This window comes from Myxocyprinus asiaticus, chromosome 29, assembly GCF_019703515.2.
Source record: "Myxocyprinus asiaticus isolate MX2 ecotype Aquarium Trade chromosome 29, UBuf_Myxa_2, whole genome shotgun sequence".
NCBI lineage: Eukaryota > Metazoa > Chordata > Actinopteri > Cypriniformes > Catostomidae > Myxocyprinus > Myxocyprinus asiaticus.
Genome location: NC_059372.1, coordinates 40151514 through 40178924, shown reverse-complemented (window position 1 = coordinate 40178924; position 27411 = coordinate 40151514). Strand labels below are relative to the sequence as shown.

General features: G+C 38.7%; 1 protein-coding gene across 1 annotated transcript; it reads left to right on the top strand.

Annotated features, from left to right (window-relative positions):
- Positions 1–24409: 24409 nt before the first annotated feature.
- Positions 24410–25045, top strand: LOC127419659 (proteasome subunit beta type-11-like; the record flags this gene model as incomplete). Its single annotated transcript, XM_051661227.1, has 2 exons — positions 24410–24752; positions 24834–25045. Coding segments are annotated over 2 exons (555 nt in total), but the record flags the coding sequence as incomplete, so codon positions are not given.
- Positions 25046–27411: the final 2366 nt, after the last annotated feature.

The following is a 27411-nucleotide window of genomic DNA, read 5'->3' as shown; positions in this document are numbered from 1 at the left end:
CATACATTTGGCCATATAATTAAAGGGATAATTCACCCAAAAAAGATGTATGTCTTTCTTTCTTCTGCAGAACACAAAGATTTTTAGAAGAATATCTCAGCTCTGTAGGTCCATACAATGCAAGTGAATGGTGACCAGAACTTTGAAGGTCCAAAAAGCACATAAATGCAGCATAAAAGTATTCCATAAGACTCCAGTGGATAAATCCATATCTTCAGATGTGATATGATAAGGTGAGAAACAGATCAATATTTCATTCCTTTTTGCAGGTGCATATTGCCACCTACTGGGCAGGTGGAGAATTTATAGTAAAAAAGGACGTAAATATTGATCTGTTTCTCACCCACACCTATCATATCACTTCAGAAGATATAGATTTAACCACTGGAGTCTTATGGGTTACTTTTATGCTGCCTTTATGTGCATTGTGGAGCATTAAAATTCTGGCCACCATTCACTTGCAAAGTATGGACCTACAGAGCTGAGATATTCTTATAAAAACCTTAATTTGTGTTGAGTAGAAGAGAGAAAGTCATACACATCTGGGATGGCATGAAGGTGAGTAAATGATGAAAGAATTTTCATTTTTTGGGTGAACTATCCCTTTAAGAAAATGAAGGAGAGAGAGAGGTAAATACTTGAAATTCTACCTCTCCTCTCTCAGCTTGGTGTTTCAAATACAGCACAATATCACCCGACTCACCTGTTTTGGTCTGGAGCTCATCGTCGTTGTTTAAATGAACGTGTTCTGTGAGTGTTTGCTGCAAAGAATAAACACATTCAGACAAAATTATTGACTTCAAACCAGTCAGTTTGTTAACTTGCTAATCTACAACCACAAAAAAAAAACACATTTACCAGATGACTGTTCATAACTTCTGAGCAATGCTGAGTAGCAACACATTACATGTAATCTGGGATATGTAATCAGATTACAAAATAAGGTCCTTGTAATTGGATGAAATTACATTTGAAAATATTTGCAATTAGATTGCAGTTACTTTTATGGTTTAAATGATTACATATTATTTAGGCAACAGCAGTTAATTGCTCATAATTTATTGATCCACCAATTCTTCTTTTTTTAATCTTTTAAAATTTTCATTCTAAATCAGACTACCCCTGATAAATATTCAGTAAATATATGTGTTTTTTCCTGAAAAGAGAGGGAGGGTTGTGAAATTGCACAACTTTTTTACAAAAAATCTCCACTTTTACCTTCGCATTCTTCTTCTTTTGTTTTTTTGGCAATTCGCATTCTTCATACATATCGCCACCTACTGGTCGGAGCTGGTAAAAGGTGGAGATTATAAGTGAAAAAGGACTTAAATATTGATCTGTTTCTCACCCAGACCTATCATATTGCTCCTGAAGATATGGATTTAACCTCTGGAATCACATGGATTACTTTTATTTTGCCTTTATGTGATTTCTTATGATTCAAAGTTCGGGTCAACATTCACTTGCATTGTATGGACCAACAGAGCTGAAATATTCTTCTAAAAATCTGTGTTTGTGTTCAGCAGTAGAAAGTCATACACATCTGGGATGGCATGAGGGGGAGTAAATGATTAGAGATTTTTTTGGGGGGGGGATGAACTATCCCTTTAATGACCTATCCGCTGCAAATGATTCCACGTCAAATCGTGTGCAAAACGATTCCACCTGTGCTTGCATGTTTTCTCAACTTTACATTGCATATCTAACCAACTTTGAACTATTATTTGAATTATCACTCTTTGTGTCATATCACCACGTGACAAGTGTCTCTATGTCTTTGAAAGGGTTTTATCCATCAAAAACTCATCAAAATGCATTGTATTCACATCGTAACCAACACATAAATGCCGTACCAACTGCTTTAGTGCAGTAAAGTTAATTTTGGTTTCGCTAATTGATTCTGTACTTTGCTTCAAATTAATGCTGCTATTCTGATAACTTTTGACGGTTTTGTGACGCTGATTCACAAATATTACTGGTTTGATTTGTTACCACTCATGGATAACGTTTGTAAGGTCGAAATTGCCAGAGTGAGACCATGACTGTTTAATAGCCCTGGGGTACCTGTTGATAATTCTAGAAACTCTTCCATAAGAAACTCAAACACATATTGCACATGCAACCTTTGTATTTTTACACCATGTAAATACATTTGCAATCCATGTTTCTGAATTTGTGGACAAAAGCAGTACTCAAACAATTGGACCATGCCTTCTCATGACAAATGTGTTTTTTGTGTTCAGTGACCCTTTAAGTGCCTTTTTTATTTCTCACAGTAACAGACAAATAGTAAATTCTCACATTTTGATTGATTTAGTAAGTTTTCTTACATGCATATGAGCAACATTATGTCAAATGGTATAGAATAGATTATCCTACTTAAATGCATGTGATATCAAATAAATTCAGTTAGGTCAGAGGTAATCCAAAAGTAATCCAAAAAATAATCAGATTAGTTGTCACGTTTTGTGTTTTGTTCTTGTTTTCATGTCTTTTATTTTCAAGTTTAGTTCCTGTTCGTGTCATGTGATTTCCTGTTCCCTCATGTGATCTTGTCATGTGTTTCCCCTGTTCATGTGTCTTGTTTTCATTGGTTCATTGTTTGATTACTTTGTTATTAGTCTTGTCTTTTCATTGGTTAAACTTCATTTAGTCTTGTTATCTTGTTTATAGTTTAGTCTTGTGATTGGTTGTCTTGTTTAACTGTTACCCATGTCCTTGTATTTAAGCCCTCATGTTTGCCATTGTCGTTTGTCAGGTATTGTTTGGTGAAACGTTGTCAAGCTAAATCAAGTCCATGTTTATGTTAATGTAACATTGTTTTGTATTATGAAGTCAAGTTGTTTATGTTTTGGATGTTTTGGATTCGTGTTTTTGGTTATCACTTATGTAAATAAAAGCACTTGGATTAACCACGCCCCCTCTTTCCAAAACCCTGCACTCCAAGACACCGAATGAGCTTAATAGAGACCGATATCGAGCAAAACTGGTTGTTAAAAACAACAAAAGCAAAATAGTGCCCTCAACTGACAACTGTTATGTGCAACATGGCATAAAAATGGCATTAAGCCTCAAAAATTAGCTGCAACTGCAATATTATGAAAACAGCAAAAATGACTTACAGGTAGAAAGCGTCAGTGACCGCGGTCCGTGGACACATTTTTATTTTCTGTTTACAGAGTCTAGAGCTGTCCCAGAGACAAGTGGGATATCTCGAAACACTTATTTCATTAATATCTTTTGTAATGATAATAAGAAAATTATGTAATAAAATAAATGTAATCCAAATGTAATCTATGAGTAATCAGATTACATTACATAAAAAGATTACATTACTGATTATAATTTCCAATTTAGCATGTAATCAGCACCAGATTACATTTCAGAAGTAATCTACCCAACACTGTCTAGCAACGCCACATGGAAACATGCTAATGCTGCGTTCACGTTGTGTTGGAATTACTGTAATTACAAGATGGCAACATGGAGATTCTACTCGGAGCCATTCACTTCCTGGAACCTCGGAAATTATTTGTTTCTATGAAAACACTTATAACACCAAAATGGCTTTGTTGCTGATAACAGCAAAATATTTAATCCTACTTTAATTAATTAATTAACTTCTATATGTTGCAGCTAAAATATTTAAGAACAAAGAATATGCTCCAGGTAAAGATGGCACAATAAAATGGCATATCAAACAGAAAAAAAACAGAAGTGTTCTCTACCTTGAACTCTTAAGGCCGCTGCCATATTTACATGAGGTCTTTCACAGAATTCCGAGTTAACAACTTGTAATTACGAGTTCTTCAAAGAAGTGAACACTTTTACAAGATGGAATCTCGTAATTACGGTGTTTCTGAAATAATGTGAATGCACCATAAGAACCACTCAAAATACCATAGCAATCACCCACAACACCAGAAACAACTTCAGAAAATTTAAAAATCAACTTACTCTCATTTAAGTAAAAAGTATATAACTAAAACATACAGTAAGTTCAACATAACCCATTTATTGCCCTTGTAAGAGCATTTGGATCAAATATGGATAGATTTTTAATGTCTATATATAAATGTGTTACTCGCCCCAGAGTCACGTACTTTATTACAGTCAATGCTGGTTTGTTTGCCTATGTTGGCGTCATATCCATATGCAGTATTGTGGTCTATGGGGAAACCGTCAAGTCCCTGCATGTGTTTGTATCCCAAATGCATCAGAACGAGACGGTCATCACTGACTCTGCCAATCAGACTATAAACATGACCCTGAGAAAGACCATATCAAGAGGTCAAGTTTAGACTTTTTGACACATTATTGTTGTATTAAACGACATTTGTTTCCGTTTCTGTTTTCTTTTGTAGTTGGATTTTTTACTGCAGTGTATCTGATATGTTGTAGCTCTTTAAAATTAATACTTAAAGCCAACATGAAATGTCATTCTTAACCCATTTACTTTGGTAATGTCATGAATTTCCAGGTAAAAAGAATCAACATGAGGAAAAAAAAGTAGGGCAGGACTTGACTTTATTCATCAGGAATTGAGTGGCTGTTCCATACCAGAATGAGTCAGACCTGCATGTGAGTTTGCAGTGGATTGTGAAGACAAATCTTAAAGGGATAGTTCACCCAAAAATGAAAAATCTCTCACCATTTACTCATCCTCATAACATCCCAGATGTGTATGACTTTCTTTCTTCACGACTCCAGTGGTTTAATCTATATCTTCAGAAGCGATATGATAAGTGTGGGTGAGAAACAGATCAATATTTAAGTCCTTTTTACCATAAATTCTCCACCCTGTCCAGTAGGTGGCGATATGCACAAAGAATGTTAATCACCACAAACAAAAGAATAAGAAAGTGAAAGTGAAAGTGGAGATTTAGAGTAAACAAATAACTTAAATATTGATCTGTTTCTTACCAAAACCTATCATTTCGCTTCTGAAGATATGGATTTAACCACTGGATTCATTTGGATTACTTTTATTCTGCCTTTGTGATTTTTGGAGCTTCAAAGTTCTGGCCACCATTCACTTGCATTGTATGGACCTACAGATCTGAGATATTCTTTTAAAAATCTTTGTGTTCTGCAGAAGAAAGAAAGGCATACACATCTGGGATGGCATGAGGGTGAGTAAATGATGGGAGAAATTTCATTTTCGAGTGAACTCTTCCTATTTGTCAGTTTATTAGAGACTTTAAGATTTTGTGCTACATAGTTTACCAATGTTCAGCTCTTTCAGCTCACAGCTCTGATTGCATAATTCAATAATAACACCTGATAGTTATATATTAAATTAGAGCAACATTCCCTAATGAATCCTGGTTTTACTACTGTAACCATAGTCTACCCATGGCATTTGTAGTAAAACCATTGTAACCACAAAATTCACCATGATTACTACAGTTATGGTTACTACTATATTACTATAGTAAATCCATAGATATTATATGGATCCTACAGTATTATTGTAGTAAAACCATGGTGAATTGTATCAAAACCATGGCTAATTGTCATAGAGATAAAAAAAAATAAAACATAAATGTATACTAATATACACTAATAAACTAGAAAACACCCCATTTAATATAACTGAATCAAAATATAGTGATTAACTAAATATTTCACGTTCTCGTTCCTACCTGCTCCAGGCCCACAGGCACGCCCAGGCCAGCAAGGTGTAGTGTAGCATGCAGCAGAGAGGAGTGATGGTGACCCCAGCAGTAGGACACCTGAAGCAGCTCTATGATAGAGAACATGAGCTTCTGGCCCTGGTCAGATTCCTCTGCTTTAGATATTGTCCTCACCACATCGTGGAAAATCATCTGGCTTAGACGCAGCAATCATCTGCTGCTTCTCTGCGGATCTGAGAAACAGAGGAAGAGACCCTCTACAAGAGCCATGAATACTTAACATTACAAATCACAGCACTGAACTACTGCTACCTGTCAGGAAGTCCTGGTTGTCCTCCAGAAGCTTCAGTGTGATGTTGAATTTCTTTGCTGATACCATGACAAGGTCTGTGTGCATTGACTATGGCCAAACAATCCTCAGAGTTGGGGAACATTGTCAGAGCAGAAGGAAGCAAGTTTTCTTCCAGGATAACCTTGTACGTGGCTTGATTCATGCGTCCTTCACAAAGACGACTCTGCCCAATTCCAGCCTTGCTGAAGCACCCCCAGATCATCACTGATCCCAACTCTGAGGATTGGTTCTTCCAGCAGGACAATGCACCATGCCACACAGCCAGGTCAATCAAGGTGTGGATGGAGGACCACCGGATCAAGACCCTGTCATGGCCAGCCCAATCTCCAGACCTGAACCCCATTGAAAACCTCTGGAATGTGATCAAGAGGCAGATGGATGGCCACAAGCCATCAAACAAAGCTGAGCTGCTTGAATTTTTGCGCCAGGAGTGGCATAAAGTCACCCAAAAGTAATATGAAAGACTGGTGGAGAGCATGCCAAGACGCATGAAAGCTGTGATCGAAAATCAGGGTTATTCCACCACATATTGATTTCTGACCTCTTCCTAAGTTTAAACATTAGTATTGTGTTGTTTAAAAAGGAATATGAACTTATATATATGTATACACTCACCAACCACTTTATTAGGTACACCGGTACACCTATTTATTCATGCGATTATCTAATCCGCCAAATATCTTGTTGATGAGAGAGGTCAACAGAGCGTGGTCAGACTGGTTTGAGTGGACAGAAAGGCTACGTTAAAGGCCTAGATGTACTTCATATGAAATTGAAGAACGAATGGGTGTGACGTAACTTAGAACAAAATCTGGCCAAAAAGAATGGTTTTTTTTTTACGTTCATTTCGGTGGTTCGGAACCAGTGGCGGATTTAGGCATGGGCGACATGGGCAGTTGCCCAGGGCGGCATCTTGCGGAAGCGTGTTGAAGCGGGTTTCACCCAGGGCGCCATACAAGCTACAACTGCTACTGTTCGGAACAGCTCCTGGGCAAGCTTTTAGCAAATCATCTAACTGGCTGCTAAACACCTTCTTACTGCCATTGGTCCATGTCATCGGTAGGTGTGACCTGAAGCTCCACCTACTACTTTGTTTACATTTTTCCGTCAACATTCAACATAAACACACCGGCATGCAAGACCATGTCATGTGATTTTTGTTTTGTTTTGTTTAATAAGTCTATAGTACAAAAGGAATAAAATCTACTCAAATACTCTCAAGTGCCCATTCACTCATGTGCCATCTCAGTGAAAGCCATTCACACATCTGTCCAAAGTAACATATGCTTCTCTTATAATCATTCTTTTTTCTGTATTCTGACCCTAGCACTCTTTTATACATCCATCTTTGCAGTAGATTCAGTGTCATCATAACTTACAATAACAGAGTGTAATCGGTGCATATCATGACCGCGTGTAGCGCATTAGCATCATGAATTCAGAATGTGAACAAGTATTATATTATTAAGTATTATAATATAAGTATATATTACTTTAAATCATGATCGAGTGGTTAAAACAGCTTCTTTTACTGACTTCATGTGAATTCTGTTCATAGAATGAGGCATAAAGTCATTGATAACACATTTTTAAGGTTTTACATGTAGCGTCCTCATATTTAAATGCTCTTCTAAACGCCTCCCACAGCTGTGTTGTGGATGTCTGAATGTTCACAAACAGTACACCGTTGCTTGGCTGTTTAGAACTTCTTTTTACCACTGAACGAAGAATGAAGAAGAACTTCTCCAGAATATCAGTATATCGGTGCCTTAACAGCCTCATTTCCATTTACTTCAAACTCCTTATTGCTGCATTTTCATTACATATTCTCTAAAGAGTCTTAATGTCTTGTGCAAGTTTTCTTCTCAGGTAAATGTATCTTAATGTTTAGATATTTTTCCAGGATAACAAGATAAAGAAACTGATTAAGAACATGTTTTTATTTTGATTTTATTTTTTATTTTTTTGCAGTATACATGAGATATTAGGACTTACTCAAATAAATGTGTAGTCTCCACTGTTCTTCCTGTGGGTTCAACCTTTGTAACTGTGATCTTTGTCTGATAAAAGACAAAAAAATATCAAATCATTCCGTTTATTACACATTTTACAACAGTTAGTTCCGGTCCTCGAATCTGACTAGACGATTTGCATTTCAACAGCACAGAGACACTTTACTATTTATATAGCTCTGCCTATGCATATTCGCTGCTTTCCACATACAGGTGCATCTCAATAAATTAGAATGTTGTGGAAAAGTTCATTTATTTCAGTAATTCAACTCAAATTGTGAAACTCGTGTATTAAATAAATTCAGTGCACACAGACTGAAGTAGTTTAAGTCTTTGGTTCTTTTAATTGTGATGATTTTGGCTCACATTTAACAAAAACCCACCAATTCACTATCTCAAAAAATTAGAATACATCATAAGACCAATAAAAAAAACATTTTTAGTGAATTGTTGGCCTTCTGGAAAGTATGTTCATTTACTGTATATGTACTCAATACTAGGTAGGGGCTCCTTTTGCTTTAATTACTGCCTCAATTCGGCGTGGCATGGAGGTGATCAATTTGTGGCACTGTTGAGGTGGTATGGAAGCCCAGGTTTCTTTGACAGTGGCCTTCAGCTCATCTGCATTTTTTGGTCTCTTGTTTCTCATTTTCCTCTTGACAATACCCCATAGATTCTCTATGGGGTTCAGGTCTGGTGAGTTTGCTGGCCAGTCAAGCACACCAACACCATGGTCATTTAACCAACTTTTGGTGCTTTTGGCAGTGTGGGCAGGTGCCAAATCCTGCTGGAAAATTAAATCAGCATCTTTAAAAAGCTGGTCAGCAGAAGGAAGCATGAAGTGCTCCAAAATTTCTTGGTAAATGGGTGCAGTGACTTTGGTTTTCAAAAAACACAATGGACCAACACCAGCAGATGACATTGCACCCCAAATCATCACAGACTGTGGAAACTTAACACTGGACTTCAAGCGACTTGGGCTATGAGCTTCTCCACCCTTCCTCCAGACTCTAGGACCTTGGTTTCCAAATGAAATACAAAACTTGCTCTCATCTGAAAAGAGGACTTTGGACCACTGGGCAACAGTCCAGTTCTTCTTCTCCTTAGCCCAGGTAAGACGCCTCTGACGTTGTCTGTGGTTCAGGAGTGGCTTAACAAGAGGAATACGACAACTGTAGCCAAATTCCTTGACATGTCTGTGTGTGGTGGCTCTTGATGCCTTGACCCCAGCCTCAGTCCATTCCTTGTGAAGTTCACCCAAATTCTTGAATCGATTTTGCTTGACAATCATAAGGCTGCGGTTCTCTTGGTTGGTTGTGCATCTTTTTCTTCCACACTTTTTCCTTCCACTCAACTTTCTGTTAACATGCTTGGATACAGCACTCTGTGAACAGCCAGCTTCTTTGGCAATGAATGTTTGTGGCTTACCCTCCTTGTGAAGGGTTTCAATGATTGTCTTCTGGACAACTGTCAGATCAGCAGTCTTCCCCATGATTGTGTAGCCTAGTGAACCAAACTGAGAGACCATTTTGAAGGCTCAGGAAACCTTTGCAGGTGTTTTGAGTTGATTAGCTGATTGGCATGTCAAAATATTCTAATTTTTTGGGATAGTGAATTGGTGGGTTTTTGTTAAATGTGAGCCAAAATCATCACAATTAAAAGAACCAAAGACTTAAACTACTTCAGTCTGTGTGCACTGAATTTATTTAATACACGAGTTTCACAATTTGAGTTGAATTACTGAAATAAATGAACTTTTCCACGACATTCTAATTTATTGAGATGCACCTGTAGTGGTGGGGATTTTGACTCATTGTTCATTTTGATTTTATTCACTGATTCATTCAGTGACCATTTCTGGATATTGCATATTTACTCCTGTAGGTGGCGACAAATTAACATCTTTTATGATGTGAGTGAGTCATTTAAAGGTGAACTCATAAAGTTTTTCCTCAATAAAAAAGTGAAACTCCTAAAGATATGAATTGTAATTTTGCAATATATGTAGGAAATCATGAGCACAAATGAAGACTCCAGTCATATCAGTAAGCTTATAAAAGCTGTTTTATTCTACATGGAGAGGGTCCGCACATGGGGGCTGCCATTTTTCAAACACATGACTAGCCGAATACTATTCGTTTAACCTCAGTAACTGTCCTGTTATTCAACACTTTCACTCATTGATTAAATTAATCATGGCTGACTGTGAATACTACATTTCTACAATGGCATCTGAAACTGAAAACTATTTTAAATGATGCTGCATCCAAGCCACTAGGTGTCAGTGTAAGTCCAAGATGACACAATGACAAAATTGCTGAGTTCACCTTTAATCATTGACTCAACTGAGTCATTCACCACCGAAACAATAGAAGTTAACAAGATAGATGTGTTTACTGCAAAGACTCATTCAAAAACACTGATTCGCTAATGAACGAAATCAAAATTATTTCAAAACCAGAGTATGAGTGAGCAGAGTTGTGCTTGATACTTTGTCTTTTCTTGGAAGTATTTCACTGAAAAAAGAGAAGAAATGTAAACGCTAACTAGCCAATAGTTCTGCCATTTTTTTGTATATTGGCGGTCGAATTGCAGCTGTGCTGATATACATGGCACAACAGCACCCTTGCTTGCTTGATATTGCCTAATTTACACTTGAATCCTGTTTTATCCCAGCAACTGTCCTACTTCTGTGTATATTTAATGTTACTAAGCTAAGAAAAGTGTAACACCTGACTGAATATAAATATGAATTTGATCTACATCATACTGAAAGTTTATGCACATTTGACACCTTAAAGAAGATGTCCAGATGGATCCAGGTGTGGAGGGGTAGAGCTGTGTGTGCTGTAAATGCCTGTTCCTCTCCAGACACCATACATACCTACAGCACTATATCACCTTGGGAGCAGCATAAACATTCTGCTAAATATCTGCTTTTTATGTTATACAGAGGAAAGAAAGTCGTATTGGTTTTGAAAACATGAGGGTGAGTATATCATCTTCATTATAGAAGGTTTCATTTTTGGGTCCATTTAAACATGTAAGCACAAAACAATGGATCTGATTCACATTTCAGTACTCCATCCTTGCTTTGATGTGCTTTCACATGCCACAGATCCGACATCCAATCAGAGCTAATTACATCATGGTTAACACAACCCACAAATGGAATGTGCTCTGACTGGCTCACCTGTGACAGACAGCATGATGAGCGGGCTTCCATACTTCTTGTGTTCATTCACATGATTGAATATCCCACACAGTGACTTGCTGCACAAGCTCAGCATGTAAAGCCACAGTGACATACTCACACTGCAGAGACAAGGCGTGTCATGAGCCTGAAGACCTCAAAATTAAGCCAAAATATTGTGCTACAGTCACTTCATTTAATTTAAAGGTGATGTAATTTTTTTCATTGTTAAACACGTTCACCTATTCTCTTTCAGGAGATCAGCAGTTACAGAAATATTCAAACCAGCCCATGTGGCACCAACAATCATCCATGTGATTTATCTAATCAGCCAATCGTGTGGCAGCAGTGCAGTGTATAAAATCATGCAGATACGGGTCAGGAGTTTCAGTGAATGTTCACATCAACCATCAGAATGGGGAAAAATGTGATCTCAGTGATTTGGACCGTGGCATGATTGTTGGTGCCAGATGGGCTGGTTTGAGTATTTCTGTAACTGCTGATCTTCTGGGATTTTCACACACAACAGTCTCTAGAATTTACTCCGAATGGTGCCAAAAACAAAAAACATCCAGTGAGCGGCAGTTCTGTGGATGGAAATGTCTTGTTGATGAGAGAGGTCAACAGAGAATGGCCAGACTGGTTCAAACTGTCAAAGTCTACAGTAACTCAGATAACCACTCTGTACAATTATGGTGAGAAGAATAGCATCTCAGAATGCTATTCCGAGATGCAGGTTGGCGCTTTTTTAGTGGCACGAGGGGGACATACACAATATTACGCAGGTGGTTTTAATGTTGTGGCTGATCTGTGTATATAATATATATATATATATATATATATATATATATATATATATATATATATATATATATATATATATATATATAGATAGATAGATAGATAGATAGATAGATAGCAGCACACATTCCCTCTGTTGTGTCTCTAAATGTGTGTGCTGCTGTTTTCCTAGGCAATTTTTTTCTCTCTCTTTTTTTATTTTTTTATTTTTTTTTAACTAAGGAAGACCTACTGATTTAAATTTTGCAAGCAAGTGTAAGCCAATAAATTATTTTTGGAGCAATAAATCCGTGTATGAACACTTGCCATTTTATCCTTTTAGCAGATAGCCCATTTAAACAGATATAAAAACCACTATAGATACAATTCCCCATGAGTTCATGCTCACCTCAAGTTGTCTATAATGTACCAATTTCAGAGCACAGTAATATTTATTAATTTGTTTAGCGTGTAATCATCTCTCTTGTAACTTTACTTCGAAATAAACTATTAAAAATATATTATTGTAATTGCTATATTGCATATTTCTGCATATTAGTTTCATGTTCAATAAAGTATTTAATCATTATTAAATCCTCGTTTCACATTTTTATATTAAAGTCTTTTATTGTTTGCAGTGCATAGACCTACTATTGTAGTATGACAGTTCACTTGCCTTCTCCGCTGAGTCTGTAGATTGTTGAATTCATATCAGCCATTTCACGAGTTTCACCTCTTAATATGATGTGTAGAACAATACAAACATTGTGTATTGTGTAGTGGATAAAACACTTTAATAATCATATTAAAATTTAATTAAGAGTGTTGTTTATCTTCCTCAAAGTAAGTAATATATCGATTATACATTTTTAAATGAATAACATAATATTAACATGAAAATAGCTCGTCATGACTCCGCTCTGCAGGTAATCTCCAAGTCCTCAAACCATGAGATTAATCTGCCAGAAGAGCAGTGCCTAATCACAACTCACATAAAATGTTCCCCCACAAGTAACTTGCAGTTTTATGCTTCAACCGCTAGAGGGCCAAAAGTTACATAGTGTAGCTTTAAGAGATTTGATGCCCATTGCAGTGAAAACACAAACTACATGACTAGATATTTCATTTAGTAAACCTCCCACTTAGACTTTGGGAAACGTTTAATGTTACTTGAGCTGATGCTATTTCAGTGAATTTCTATCTTTATACTGTGTGATTCTTTGTGTGGAAAATGTTAATAAAACATTATTGTTACATATTGTTTTCTAAGAAGGAACTAAATGCATTTTGACAGGAAAAGAATTATATACTGTATAGAGTCAAATTTCAGCACTTTCAAAATCTGCGATTAATCGTGATTAACTATGAAAAATCATGCGATTAATCACAATTAAATATTTTAATCAACAGGACTTGTCAAAACGTGTATTTTGTACAGAGTCTTCACAGTGAGTCACAGTGAGTCTGACCGTGGCTGTTTGATGGCAAGGCTGCTTCTTCTCTGCAGATCTCTGTTCTTGAATGTGGAGAACATGTGTATGACATCGTACTTCTCACCAGTACTCACAGATGGAAAAGTCAAGAGATCCACAGTGTGGCTTTACTTTTGAAACATTGAGTATTTAACATTTACAGATTGGCCTCATTTACTTCCATTGTGAGTAACTCACTGGAACACAGATTGTTGCTTTTTTTAAAGAAAAGGAGGGGCAAATCGGAATGATTGAACCTTGCTTTAAATTTTGTCAACCGATTCTGACTGGTCATTTGGGTTTTCGTCCCATGTTGACATTTTTTTGACCATGTCTTTAGTTCGATCTCATCCATGGACGTGCTGGACATTCAGAGGGTGATAGTGTCCTCAAATATTTTGAAGTTCTCACAATAGGTTGGTCAAATCCTCCAATGCGTTTGCCCCCAATTTCTTCTTTACCAGGTGAAGTATCCAGGTCCTGATCTTCACATTGTGTGCCTCTACTGGCCTCCTGATGAAAAAGTCCCTCCGGTAAACAACAGCTAGAGGAAAAACCAGAGGAACCTTCCTGGATCCAGGTTTTCCAAAATGCTTGCGTTTAGTCCATGTCTTTCTGAAAACAATCACTCCAGTTCTTGTTGGGGTGGAAAGAACAATTTCAACCCCGATTCTACAGGCAATAGAGCAGTTATATTGCACCTGTACACTACATCTCTCCATCACCCTGTCAGGAGCATGTTAAAACTGCACAAAGTCTCCAAAAAGAGTCCTGCCAGTGGCAAGAAATTCCGAACAATGAACCTGCAAATGAACAGATTGATTCACACTTTAGGTTTGCAGCATGAAAAAACACACCTTGAACACATTAAACTTTTGTGACAACATGCCATTGTAACCTGCCATTAAACAGCTTATTATACAATAGTTAGTTCTGGTCTTCGGATTTGATTGACCAAAAGCAGTCCTGATAAATAAAAGTCCTGATATTTAGAATAAAAGCACTGGGACACTTCAGTGTTTGGATTACTCTGCTGGTCTGTGTTCGTGGTTTACCAAATAGTGATGGGAATTCTGATTCATCATTTCTTTTGATTTCATTCACTGATTCTTGAGTGATCATTTCTGCAGATTACATCTTTACACCAGTAGGTGGTGTCAAATAAGCACCTTTTCTGTTATGAGTGAGTCTATATTGAATCATTTTTTAAATAATTAATTAAACAACACCGAGTAGTTCACAACCGAAAACAATGGAAGTGAATGAGAATGATTTGTTCACTTAAAAGACTTGTTCAAAAACACAGAAACTAAACAAGCAAATGTTATAGGCATTTCAGCTAAATTAAAAAAGTAAAAAAATTGTGAATTTCAAAACAATCCATGGTAATGCGAAAATATGAAAGGTAACACAAACATATGAAACCATTTTTTGAACACATATTGTAATTAATAAATTATATACATTTATAACATTTTAAACAAGTGTGACAACTTGCCCCAACTTGCCCATGGACAAAAACAAACAAACAAAAAAAAAAAAACACCTCATACATCCTTCAAAAAAGTCACAAAAAAGTGACACAGCTTGAGGGTGAGTACATGATGAGAGAATTAACGTTTTTGGGTGAACTATCCCTTTAGGGAATTTAAATTTCAACTTGCCCCGCCAACATTTTCAATGGCCCACCACAAAAAAAAAAAAAAAAAAAGAAATGATATATGTATGTATGTGACAGAAATAATATGTTACTTTTTTCATTACCAAACAAAACAAAAAAAACAACAACAAAAAAAAATGAAAACTAGCTCTTTTTTTTTTTTTTTTTTTTTTCTTTTTTTTGCAATCATAGCTGGAAATGTCTCAGCAAAAATTCCTCGAGATATAGCAAGTGGTATCCCCTAAACCAGTGCGGCCCTCGAGCGATCTTTTGCGGCCCGCGTTATGATATCATCATCAGAAATATATTTATCAGCAGCCTATCAAATCTGTATGAATTGTGCGGCGTCCATTTTCATGAGGGTTTATAATAGTTTTCTACATTGCTGAATCACATTAGAGAAGGAATTCAACTTCAGAGGATGTTACAAATAAATAAATAAAAACAACAAATAATATCTGAGCATGGCTGATGTTATGAGAGAGGCGATCGGTCTGCGCGCGCGTTCATTTACAGTACATGTGCTCTCACGCGCGGTCTGTCAATCAAACATGCGCGCTCTCACTCTCACTTACTCCACATGGCGCGAATGTCCAATGTCTTGAATAGCTCATCAGATACATGTACTCGTCATGACAACAGTATTTACAGTGGAAAAAAAAAAAAAAAAAAAAATCCTGCAGTGACGGCGCTGAGATGCCTTTTCGCGAATGCTTTTTAGTGATCTACTTCGGCGCAAAACGCTAAGAGGGGTGAACAAATCTTTATGACTTTTTTAGTTTCACTTTTACATATGAAAGTGAAAGTGGAGATGTATAGTAAAAAAGCCAATGACTTAAATGTTGCTCTGTCTCTCATCCACAGAGCTGAGATATTTTTTCGAAATAATCATGAATTGTCTTCAGCAGAAGAAAGAAAGTTATACACATCTGGGATGGCATGAAGGTGAGTAAATGATGAGAGAATTTAAAATTTTAGGTGAACTTTCCACCATCTTTAAAATATTTTACGTATAATTTATACAGTACTGTGCAAAAGTTTTAGGCACTTGTGAAAAATGTTGCATAGTGAGGATGTCTTCAAAATTAATGGCATAAATAGTTTTCATTTATCAATTAACATCATACAAAGTCCAGTAAACATAAAAAAAAGCTAAATCAATATTTGATGTGGCCACCTTTGCCATTAAAACACACAGTTTTTCTTGGTTGTTGGCAGATAGGATGTTCCAAGCTTCGTGTAGAATTCACCACAGTTCTTCAATCTATTTAGGCTGTCTCAGCTGCTTCTGTCTCTTCATGTAATCCCAGACGAAGGTAGTTGCTGACTTGGAGGATCTTGCTGTAATACGTCGATTGATCACTTGCATGGAGACGAAATTCACTGAGGTGGTTACAAGAGTGGAGGATGCCAAGAAACAGATCGATTATCTGGAGTCATCGGAGAGGGAATTATCTGCTAATCCGCTAGTGACCAAGGGGATTTGGAGCGTGTCTGGGAGAAGTTGGAGGATTGGAGAACCGTAGCCGGCAGAATAATGTCCGTATTGTTAGAATTCCTGAGGCCGAAGAGGGTCAGGATATGTTGAAATTCCTAGACGGGCTCTTTCCAAGTCTGCTCGACATAACAGGCCAGAAGCTGGAAATCGAGCAAGCTCACAGAGTTCTGGCTCAGTGATCCGCTGAGCCCTGATCAATTCTGGCCAAATTTCTGAGATCATCCGATAAAGATCTCGTGTTACACGAGGTGAGGAGTAAAGGAAGGCTTTCTTGGAAGAACCACATCATTTTCTTGTTCCCAGACTTTGCGAATTTGACAAGAGAGAAACGTGATCGATTCAAGGAATGCAAGAATCTCTTACATCAACGAAAGGTCGCTTTTGCACTGATGTTCTTGGCCACATTGAGAATAGATGCTAAGGCTGGCCGTAAAACATTCACATGTCCCCAGCAAGCGATGTCCTTCATAAAGTCAGTGGAGTTATTTTGTTGTACTCACGTTGTAGCCAAATGGACTGACTCACTGAACATTCACCTGACCGTCCGAGGAAACTGAGCCCCTTTTTGTTTGTTTTTGTGCTGGTTCCTCTTGTCGGCTGGAGTTTGTTTTGTTGAGAAACACTCCTTCGGGACAGTGTTGTGGATGATTCAGCACGTTCTTTGTGCTTATGCCTCCTACTGGCTGGAGTTTGTTTTGTGTTGTATTTCTTGCAGGTCATTGGATTGATTAGGTCAATTGTTGCTCTCATGTAGCAGCCAAATGGGCCGGCTCACTGAACATTCGTTTGACTGTCCGAGGAAACTGAGCACCTTTTTTTTTGTTTTTTGTTTTTTTGTCTCAGACATTTGGCTCATTGGTCGCTTCCACCTGAGAGAGCCCCAACCTGGTTTTGTATTGAACAGGAATTTCTTGCCCCTATTTCGCCATTGCAAAGCCTTTCTATCAAACTAATCGGAGAAGTTAAGTTACACCCCGTTATCTCGCATTTGCACTCGGTATGGACAAAAGTGTCCAGAGTGTTTAATTTGGACATTTATTTAAATGTTGCCTCGAGCATATGGCTGAACCCAAAATTATGTTTTAATAAATCCCCTTTCTGCTTGTCAGAGTGGATTGTGAGGGAGGTTAATACACTCGATGACCTATATGAGAGTGGAGTGTTGAGATCCTTTGAAAATTTGGTTCAACATTTTGGGATTCCCAGATCTCAGTTCTTTAGGTATTTACAGCTGCGTCACCTGCTCTGTACTATTTTGGGAGTTGCATACACCCCCCTAAAGCGGCAGATACTCTGGGAGTGGTGATTACTGCTTTTGGAAAAGGTCATAAGGCATCAGTGTTTTACTCCCTGCTATTTCAGAGTCTGGGGGACAGAGCATCAACTTCTCTCAAGAGATTATGGGAGAAAGATTTAAACTTGGTATTGGAGGAGGGAGTGTGGGCTAGGATTCTAAAAAAACATCAAGTCTGCATCTAGAGATGCAGGGGTGCGCCTTATGTAATTCAAGATTTTACATCGATTCTATTGGACCCCCTTTAGATTGTATGGGCTTGGTCTTAAAGACAAACCCACCTGCTGGTGATGCCAATCAGAAAATGAAGACATAACCCATGTTTTTTGGTGGTGTGTTAAGATCCAAGAATTTTGGTTAAAGGTTCAGAGTTTTGTGTGTGACGTATTGGGCACTCAAATTTCACTTTGCCCCAGACTCTGTATTTTAGGTGATGGTGCGGTCATAAATATTTGGAATAAGCACATAAAAAATTGGGTTCTAACCAGGGTTATGATCGCCAGACAAGTTGTTTTAAGGGGATGGAAGTCAGCTGGAGCGCCCCCATTTCAGGAGTGGTACACGGAGATGGGGAGGGTGGAGGCTTTTGAGGAAGCATCATCTAGAAGACTGGGGAACTTGGATGCCTTTATTGGGAAATGGGGCAACATTTAAGTGTTCTTGAAGGGCTCTCTGGGAGGGGCAGTGGAGAGAGAGGTATAGTTATAAATGTGTGTGATTATTATATATATATATATATATATATATATATATATATATATATATATATATATATATATTTGTTTTTTTTTTTTTTTGTTTTTTTTTGTGTGTGTGTATGTGTTTATACTCATGTGTGACCACAGGAATGTTTGTTGGGGGTCAGGGTGGGGTTGGGGATTGGGAGGGGGAGGGGTAGTGGTGGGGGTTAAATGTTGATTATGTGTATATGTTTTGCTTTTCTTTGTTTATTGTATGAATCAATAAAAAATGTTAATCACAAAGAGTGCAGCACTCGAGGGTACAGGGATCCAGCTTTGTGGCCCCTAACCTTTCCGAAGTTGAGTAGCCCTGCCCTAAACAGTGATATACAGTATACTGTATAATGACAATAAATGATAACCACATTCATGTAACATGTTAATTACATAGTACCCTAGTAAAGTCATGACATAAACATGGTGTCATGCCAAGAAATACATGGTTCTTTTTGGCACTTTTTGTTAGTGTAATGGCATAAATATTAAATCACATCCGTCTTTAGATAACAACAGCGGAACAATAACAAGCAGAAATATACGTAGAAATGATTAATGATATTAAGGTGAAAGATGTTTGAAGTTGTAATGGAATCTGCATAAAAGTGAAAATAAAAACTTGACTCTTAATGCTTGCTCTAATGCTTGAGATCATTAGAGCACAGATGATTAAACTCCACACAACTCTCATGTTCACATCTGATCAAATGTACAAAGCGATACGATTCACAATGCAAATCAGACATCAGCATTGCACTGAAATACTGAATGACTTGTCTGGAGCTAAAGCATGGTTTTGCTTGAGAACAGTGCTTCCATGTGTGAGAATGACAGGTGTGTGTGACACACACACACACACACACACACACACACTTCTGCTCTGCTAGAACGAAACCACCGACAGTACAGTGCAATCACGGTGTTTATTAGATTATAATGTGTTTGATCAGTTAAAATGCAGGTAATACGAATATAATGGAGTTCATTTGATAATAATGCAGTGAATTCGGTGGTTAATTTGGTTGTTTTGCAGACAATTAAGTTACAATGCAATTTATCGAATATGCTCTTGATTCAGTTATAATGCAGTTCATTAAAGGTGCACTTAGTAATTCTTTTCTCATAAAAAAAAAAGTTTAACTCCTAAAGACATGAATTGAAATTTTGCAGTATATGTAGGAAAACATGACCACTCACATTAAAATGAATACTTACTAAAACCTTATAAAAGCTGTTCCCTTATGATTCAGTCACTCGACATTGCGTCATGCTGACACATATGGGAAATTCCTTTTCCGATGACCTATTTGAAACCATTCTACAATAACGCCAATTCTAAGATTGGCTATGGTGTTTAAGCCCCACCCTTTTAGGAGGGAATATAAGCGGGCGCAGAAACACCATTCCTTAGAATTTTCTTCCTTCAAAACAGTGATTAATCTCTGTCTTAGAAGCCCTCTTCATTCATACATGAGTCAGCAGATGGAATCTTCACAAAGACTCTTAGAGGCTTAGAAGCTCCGCTCCCCTGCAGTGTTCTGGTGGAAATTCTACACCTTGACGCTTTGTTGGTGAACGGGTCCTCGCTTCAGTGACACACTTGCTCAGCTTCGGCCTGAGTATCCTTTATAGCTATATCTGTATATTTATATATATATATATATATATATATATATATATATATATATATATATATATATATATATATAATATCTAAAGGAGCCGCTTACATGTTTGCATCTTTTTAAAGATGTTGTTCCGTAAGTGTTCTTTATGTGAGGGACACATCCCGCCATCAGACCAACATGAGAGCTGCATCTGCTGTCTGGGCCATGCCCATGCAGAGGCAGCTCTCATGGGGACAGACTGCCCTCACTGCAAGGGCATGAATCTCAAGGCTCTTCGCTCGTGAATTTCCCTTGTTCTGAGGGACGATTCGGCCTCCCGTGCCCTCCCACCCGCCTCTTTTGTGAATCCCGAGGGATCACATGAAGAGGCACGGTGGGGCCGTGAAGTCGAGCAGGAGGAATTTGAGGTGGACCACAATGGAGGACGTCGCTCAACGAAGACGTTCCCCCAGCAAGGACGAGGAGCGTGCATGCACCACTGACAAGGACATGCTTTGCATCCTTTCAAGGGCGGTTAAAGAGCTTGGTCTCGAGTGGTCTCCTCCAGAGGAACTGGAAAAATCTCGCCTTGATGGATGTTTCCTGCATTCCGGATGTCGTCATATGACCGTGTCCCGCAGATCTGCCCCGTTCATGGAGGTTCATACCGAACTGACAAGAACCTGGCATGCGCCTTATTCAGCTCGCTCACACAGCAACTCCACTCTCATCACTAGAGTGGACCACAGGGAAGACAAAGGTTATGCTAAACTACCCCCTGTGGAAGAGGCGGTAGTGGCACATCTCTGCCCGGTGAGTAACAGGGTGTGGAAATCACGCAGCACTCAACCTTCCAAGCCTTGTCAACTAACGTCCACACTGGCTGGGAAAGCATACTCAGCAGCGGGCCAAGCTGGTTCAGCACTCCACGTGATGGCGGCGCTCCAAGTTTTCCAAGTTAAGCATCTCAAACAAATGGACGAGCAAGGCTACGATCCAGGGACTTTTAAAGAGCGCCACACCACTACGGACTTAGCACTGTGCACTAAAGTCACTGCATAGGCCATTGGCAAATCAATGGGCAACCTGGTGGTCCTGGATCCTCACATCTGGCTGACCCTCACCGAAAGGCGTGACGTGGAAAAAGCCACCCTTTTTGATACTCCGGTGTCTCCAGCAAGTCTATTCAGATGCTCTGTGGATGGGTTCGCTGAACACTACGTCACAACTCAGCAACACTCGCAGGCGATGAGACATTTTATGCCAAAAAGGTGCAGTATTTCATCCCAACCGGCTCGCTCCTGCATTGTCTCGGGCCAGCGCCCGGCTAAAAACCCCACGCCTGCTGCCTCAGTGCTGCCAAAAGTCACAGCTGAGCCGCCGGTAAAGCTACGCCAGAGCTGTGGAGCCAGAGCTGTGGAGCCTACACATGCGGCCTCAGAACGGAACGCTACACACATACGTTGAGTGCACACGCCAGTTCAGACTGCCCAGTCTGCAGATGTGCTATGGAGGACACACAAAAGGAATGTCCGTCTCCAAGCAAAGACTTTCCCACTGGATTGTTGATACGATCACCCTGGCTTACGAGATGCAGTGTGCGAATTACCCAGTTGGAGTTAAAACACACTCAACTAGAGGCATGGCCTCTTCATGGGCATGGATGACATGGTGTGTCTAAGACATATGCTTTTCAGCAGGCTGGTCTTCTCCAAACACTTTCACAAGGTTTTATAACCTAGACGTAATGTCTCTCTCTTCGCAAGTCCTCTCTGTCTAGAGCGCTTGCTATTTCATTGGCCAAATATAAACTTATGCCCCCCTTTTTAAGTACGGGCTCCCCTGTTATTTTACACAATGCCTGTGTTCAGACCATTAGCATTTCCTTAAGTCACAAGCACTTTCATTATAAATAAACTTCCATCCCAACCAGGTTTGTGAAGGAGTTACTTCATACTGTATGACAATAGTTCATATATCCATTCTAAGTGCTCCCCTCCTGGCTTACGATGAAGGTTATTCACTTGCGGCATACTTATGTCGGTCGCCGTCCCGCAGGTCTGCGGCATCATATTCTATCGAGGATTATGCTTCGGTATCCCTCTCTGGGAGGGTTATGTTCTTAGAATTGGCGTTATTGTAGAAGGGTTTCAACTTGGTCGTCGGAAAAGGAATTTCCCATATGGTCAGCATGACGCAATGTCTCGTTCCCTTCATCTCAGGAAACAGAGGTTACATACATAACCGAGACGTTTTGTGTGCTAAATTTATCAAGCAGTTAGAGAATGGACTGTGGGCGGTCTGTGGCCTTGCCGTCTGAGGCTGAGACTAATGCAGTTATAATGGCATTCTTATTCAAACATAGTGCTATTCAATCGATTATAATGTTCTTGATTCAGTTTAAATGCATTTTAATCGGTTAAATGCAGGTCTCATTTGATTATAGTGCAGTTCAATCGACTGTAATGCAGTTCATTCAGTTCATTCGGTTACTATTATTGTGCAGTTGAATATATATTCAGTTTATGTAGTTGACCGTTATAATGCTCTTAAATTAGTTGTGATGCAGTTCAATTGGCTGTAATGCCATTCTTATTTGATTATACTTCAGTTAATTCGATTATATTGAAGTTTTTATGATTATTATGCAGTCGAGAGTTTATTTGATAAGTTTATATAATTTATAATGTAGTTCATTCGGTAATAATGCTCTTGATTCTTTTATAATGCAGTTCATTTGGATATAATGCCATTCTCATTTGATTATAGTGCAGTTCATTTGCTTATAATCAAGTTTTCATTCGATTATAGTGCAGTTTATTTGTCTACATAGAGTTTATTTAATTAAACTATTGCAGCTGATTCAATTATAATGCAACTGATTTATTTATAATGCTCTTGATACAGTTATAATGTAGTGCATTTGGTCATAATTCAGGTCTCATTCAATTATAGAGCAGTTTATTCAATTATAAAGTGAATTCAGTTATAATGCAATTCTCATTCAATTATAGTGCAGGTAAATTGATTATGATACATGGTATTCTTTGATTCACCTTGAAGTACCATTAAAAAACAATGGTACATGAATATAGCAATCTTTCAGCACAAGGGAGTTTAGATGGGGTGTAACAACAACACTTAACAACACAAGAGCACCACATTTTTGTGCTATAGAAAATGAAATTTCATGGCTTGTGTCATCAAGCTTGGGTTAAAAGGCTTACTTTGGCATTTTCATGCGTCTTTGGTTTAGTGAATCACAGGCTATTGTGATATAATATATAAGAGGCTCCTGCCTTCAGAAAACACATATACAACTTTACTGAGCAAATGGTACTAAAGGCACATGTTAAGGACTGAAATTTGGAAACGGACAGCAAGTGGACTGAGAACAGGACATTTTATGTTTCACCTTAGGTAATGAGGCTTTTATTGCTTTGCTTATTATGCATTTGTATGGAAAATATCACTGGATATGAACAGAGGACACAAAGAAAAGAAGAGACACTTTGCTTTAGGAAACTTTGAACATTTTGAACTCATCGGATCTTTGAACCTTTTGTTTCAACAACCTCTTGTTGCATCAATTCTGACATAAACATCAACTTCATGTTGCTTTATAAGCAAACATGGATTGAAAATGGGAATGGGAATATTACAATACAAATCAGCAGCAACAACATAAAGAAATAACTAAAAGACTTTCACAGTAGCATGCCTGAAAGTCTTTAGAAGTCATAAATGAAATGGTTTTGCAGTTAATGTCATATAGTGTAATAATTGACAGAGTTATAATTTATTGCATATCTACACAATACTGATTTATCTTGCACAACCCCCCTCTGTTCCCTCAATGGAGTGCTCCACTCTCACAGTCCTTCATGCTGGAAGATACCACTCATCTCTTTGGAGGGGGGATTCGCGGAGAGACTTTTTGTACATGGTTGCTTGGGAGGGGCAGTTTAAATCTTTTGGAGTTTTACATGCCAATAGCAGAGTACCTTACAGAAAGTCCGATCAAATTTGGTCAAACCATTCTCACTTATTCGTCAACAAGCCTGTTAACTGTTGACCATCTATACCCCTCATTACCACCGATCTCTCTTCCTACACCCACACCATACTCCATCTCTCCATCCGTCCCTTTGCCATTCACTCTCTCTCTCATGGTACCACAACTCTGGGCTTTGCGTTCCAGGGAGGCATGATAGCTGCAGCCGATACGCGTTCCAGCTGCTCGGGTCTGGTGGCGTGTACCGCGTCCCCAAAGGTCTTACCCATCCACTATCACCTGGTGGGCACCACCTCAGGAACCTCGGCTGACTGTGCCCTATGGAAGCGCATCCTGGCACGAGAGCTCAGGCTCTACCAGCTTCGACATCACCGTAAGCTGTCAACAGAAGGTGCCGCCAAACTGCTGTCCCACATGCTGCACCCGTTTAAAGGCACGGAGCTGTGCGTTGCAGCCACTCTGTGTGGATGGGATGGGGATGAGGAAATCACAATTGGTATGTCTCAAGCAATCACAGTTTGCGAAATTAAAACTCAGAGTTCTTCACACCAAGGCGTAGTCGCGCCCCATTCCAGAGTGTCTGGTCCACGCCTGCAGGGGGAGCTGTTCTCTGTGGGATCGAGGTCACCCTATGCATACTCAATCCTGGACAGCAGCGTTTACTGGGGAATGAGCATAGAGGATGCCACTTCAGTTGCCAGGGAGGCCGTGTACCGTGCCACACACAGAGATGCATACTCAGGCAATAACGTGGATCTCTACCACGTTACTGCTAAAGGATGGAGGTGAAGAGAGAGGGAGGATTTGAAAGAGGAGTATTACAGAGAAAAGGAGAGGGAGAGAAAGAGGGTAGCATAAAGAAAGAGAGAAAAAGAGAGCAATTGTTAAACTGAAGTGTGTCCCATTTTATATTTTAGCGCTCTGAGGGATGCTCGCGAACGCCTCCTTTGCACCCTCAATGCGCACTTCAGCTGAGCCCGCATCAGTGTGGGCTCCACGGCGGACTATTATCCAGCAGTCACCACCACTGATCCTCTCGACCAATCACAGTGGACTGGAGTTTCCCTGCTGGAGGGAAAAACATGGCGGACGAGGCGATGATCAATCTGGGATAAAAAAAATTAATTTAATAATCATTTTTTTACTGATTGTCAATGCTTATCTTGTATATAATCACCTTTAAGTCTGATGTGTAGAACTGGTTCAAAATTTGTTTTATTTAATTTTCCAGAGGTATGGAATTACTCCTATTTAATTTATTGAATAGTTTTCTTGTGGAAGTTTAACGTTCATAAAAGTAACCTAACATTAAACCTTTGCTATTGTTTTTTCAGAGAGTATTTTAGAATTATTGTGAGTCTTTAAAACAGGGGCGGTTCAGTGTAAATAAGTCTTTTATTTAATGTTTTGCACTATACAATGCAGAAACTAGACAAATGTAGTGCAACGAGTTTGGCAAAACAAACGAGCAACTCTGAAGAAACAGCATGCTGGAACAGATGTGAAGAAACAGGTATTAAGAAACAGCAGCTAGCGTTATACAGGGCCACACCGCACCTGCAATGGCAAATTTATTATGAATACACTTAAAAGCATAAAATTGGAATCCTTTTAAACCACCCCACTAAAACCCAAATAAATGCCTTACCTTCAGCGATAAAGGCTCTTACCATACACTAAGCTCACCACATCAACGCACTTCAACCTAATAATACACACAGAATAATATTGGTACTGTTGGGTTCAGGCGCAAGAATAAAAAGCAAATGGGCAACTCACCGGGAGAGAGAGGGCTGACGGCATATTCACTGTTCTCTTACAAAGTCATTCATGTTTTATTGTAGGCCAATTTAATATTTAAACCACCTCAGATGCAAGTATAAATTAATCCATAACTGGAGATTTAAATCAGAGTTTAAAGTAATGGAGCAACAGGATAAAAGTCAATTCAGATTTACTGTGAAATTTATATCAGGATCAAAACGATGATTTAAATGTAACCCTGATTATTTTTTAAACAAAGTTTAAAGTTTGGCGCAACAGAATTATCAGATAAACTTGATTTAATCTAAATTTAAGATTAATCTTGGTTGGTGCAACCCACCCTTAGTCTACCTTTACTCTTTGAAGACCCTTTGAATGATTTATAGTTATGTGGCTCCCTCTGGTGTACAAACAGTACTGCCTTTTATCCCTATGAAGGCCTTAAATACAGCCATGCCAAATTGATGAAATTTAGCTTGTTGCAGAAACGGAAATGGAAATTCATGTGACCACATGATTTGGAGGCACTGATGGATTCACAGAAATAAAGAAAATACAGGTGCATCTCAATAAATTAGAATGTCATGGAAAAGTTCATTTATTTCAGTAATTCAACACAAATTGTGAAACTCATGTATTAAATAAATTCAGTGCACACAGACTGAAGTAGTTTAAGTCTTTGGTTCTTTTAATTGTGATGATTTTGGCTCACATTTAACAAAAACCCACCAATTCACTTTCTCAGAAAATTAGAATACATCATAAGACCAATAAAAAAAACATTTTTAGTGAATTGTTGGCCTTCTGGAAAGTATGTTCATTTACTGTATATGTACTCAATACTTGGTTGGGACTCCTTTTGCTTTAATTACTGCCTCAATTCGGCGTGGCATGGAGGTGATCAGTTTGTGGCACTGCTGAGGTGGTATGGAAGCCCAGGTTTCTTTGACAGTGGCCTTCAGCTCATCTGCATTTTTTGGTCTCTTGTTTCTCATTTTCCTCTTGACAATACCCCATAGATTCTCTATGGGGTTCAGGTCTGGTGAGTTTGCTGGCCAGTCAAGCACACCAACACCATGGTCATTTAACCAACTTTTGGTGCTTTTGGCAGTGTGGGCAGGTGCCAAATCCTGCTGGAAAATGAAATCAGCATCTTTAAAAAGCTGGTCAGTAGAAGGACGCATGAAGTGCTCCAAAATTTCATGGTAAACGGGTGCAGTGACTTTGGTTTTCAAAAAACACAATGGACCAACACCAGCAGATGACATTGCACCCCAAATCATCACAGACTGTGGAAATTTAACACTGGACTTCAAGCAACTTGGGCTATGAGCTTCTCCACCCTTCCTCCAGACTCTAGGACCTTGGTTTCCAAATGAAATACAAAATTT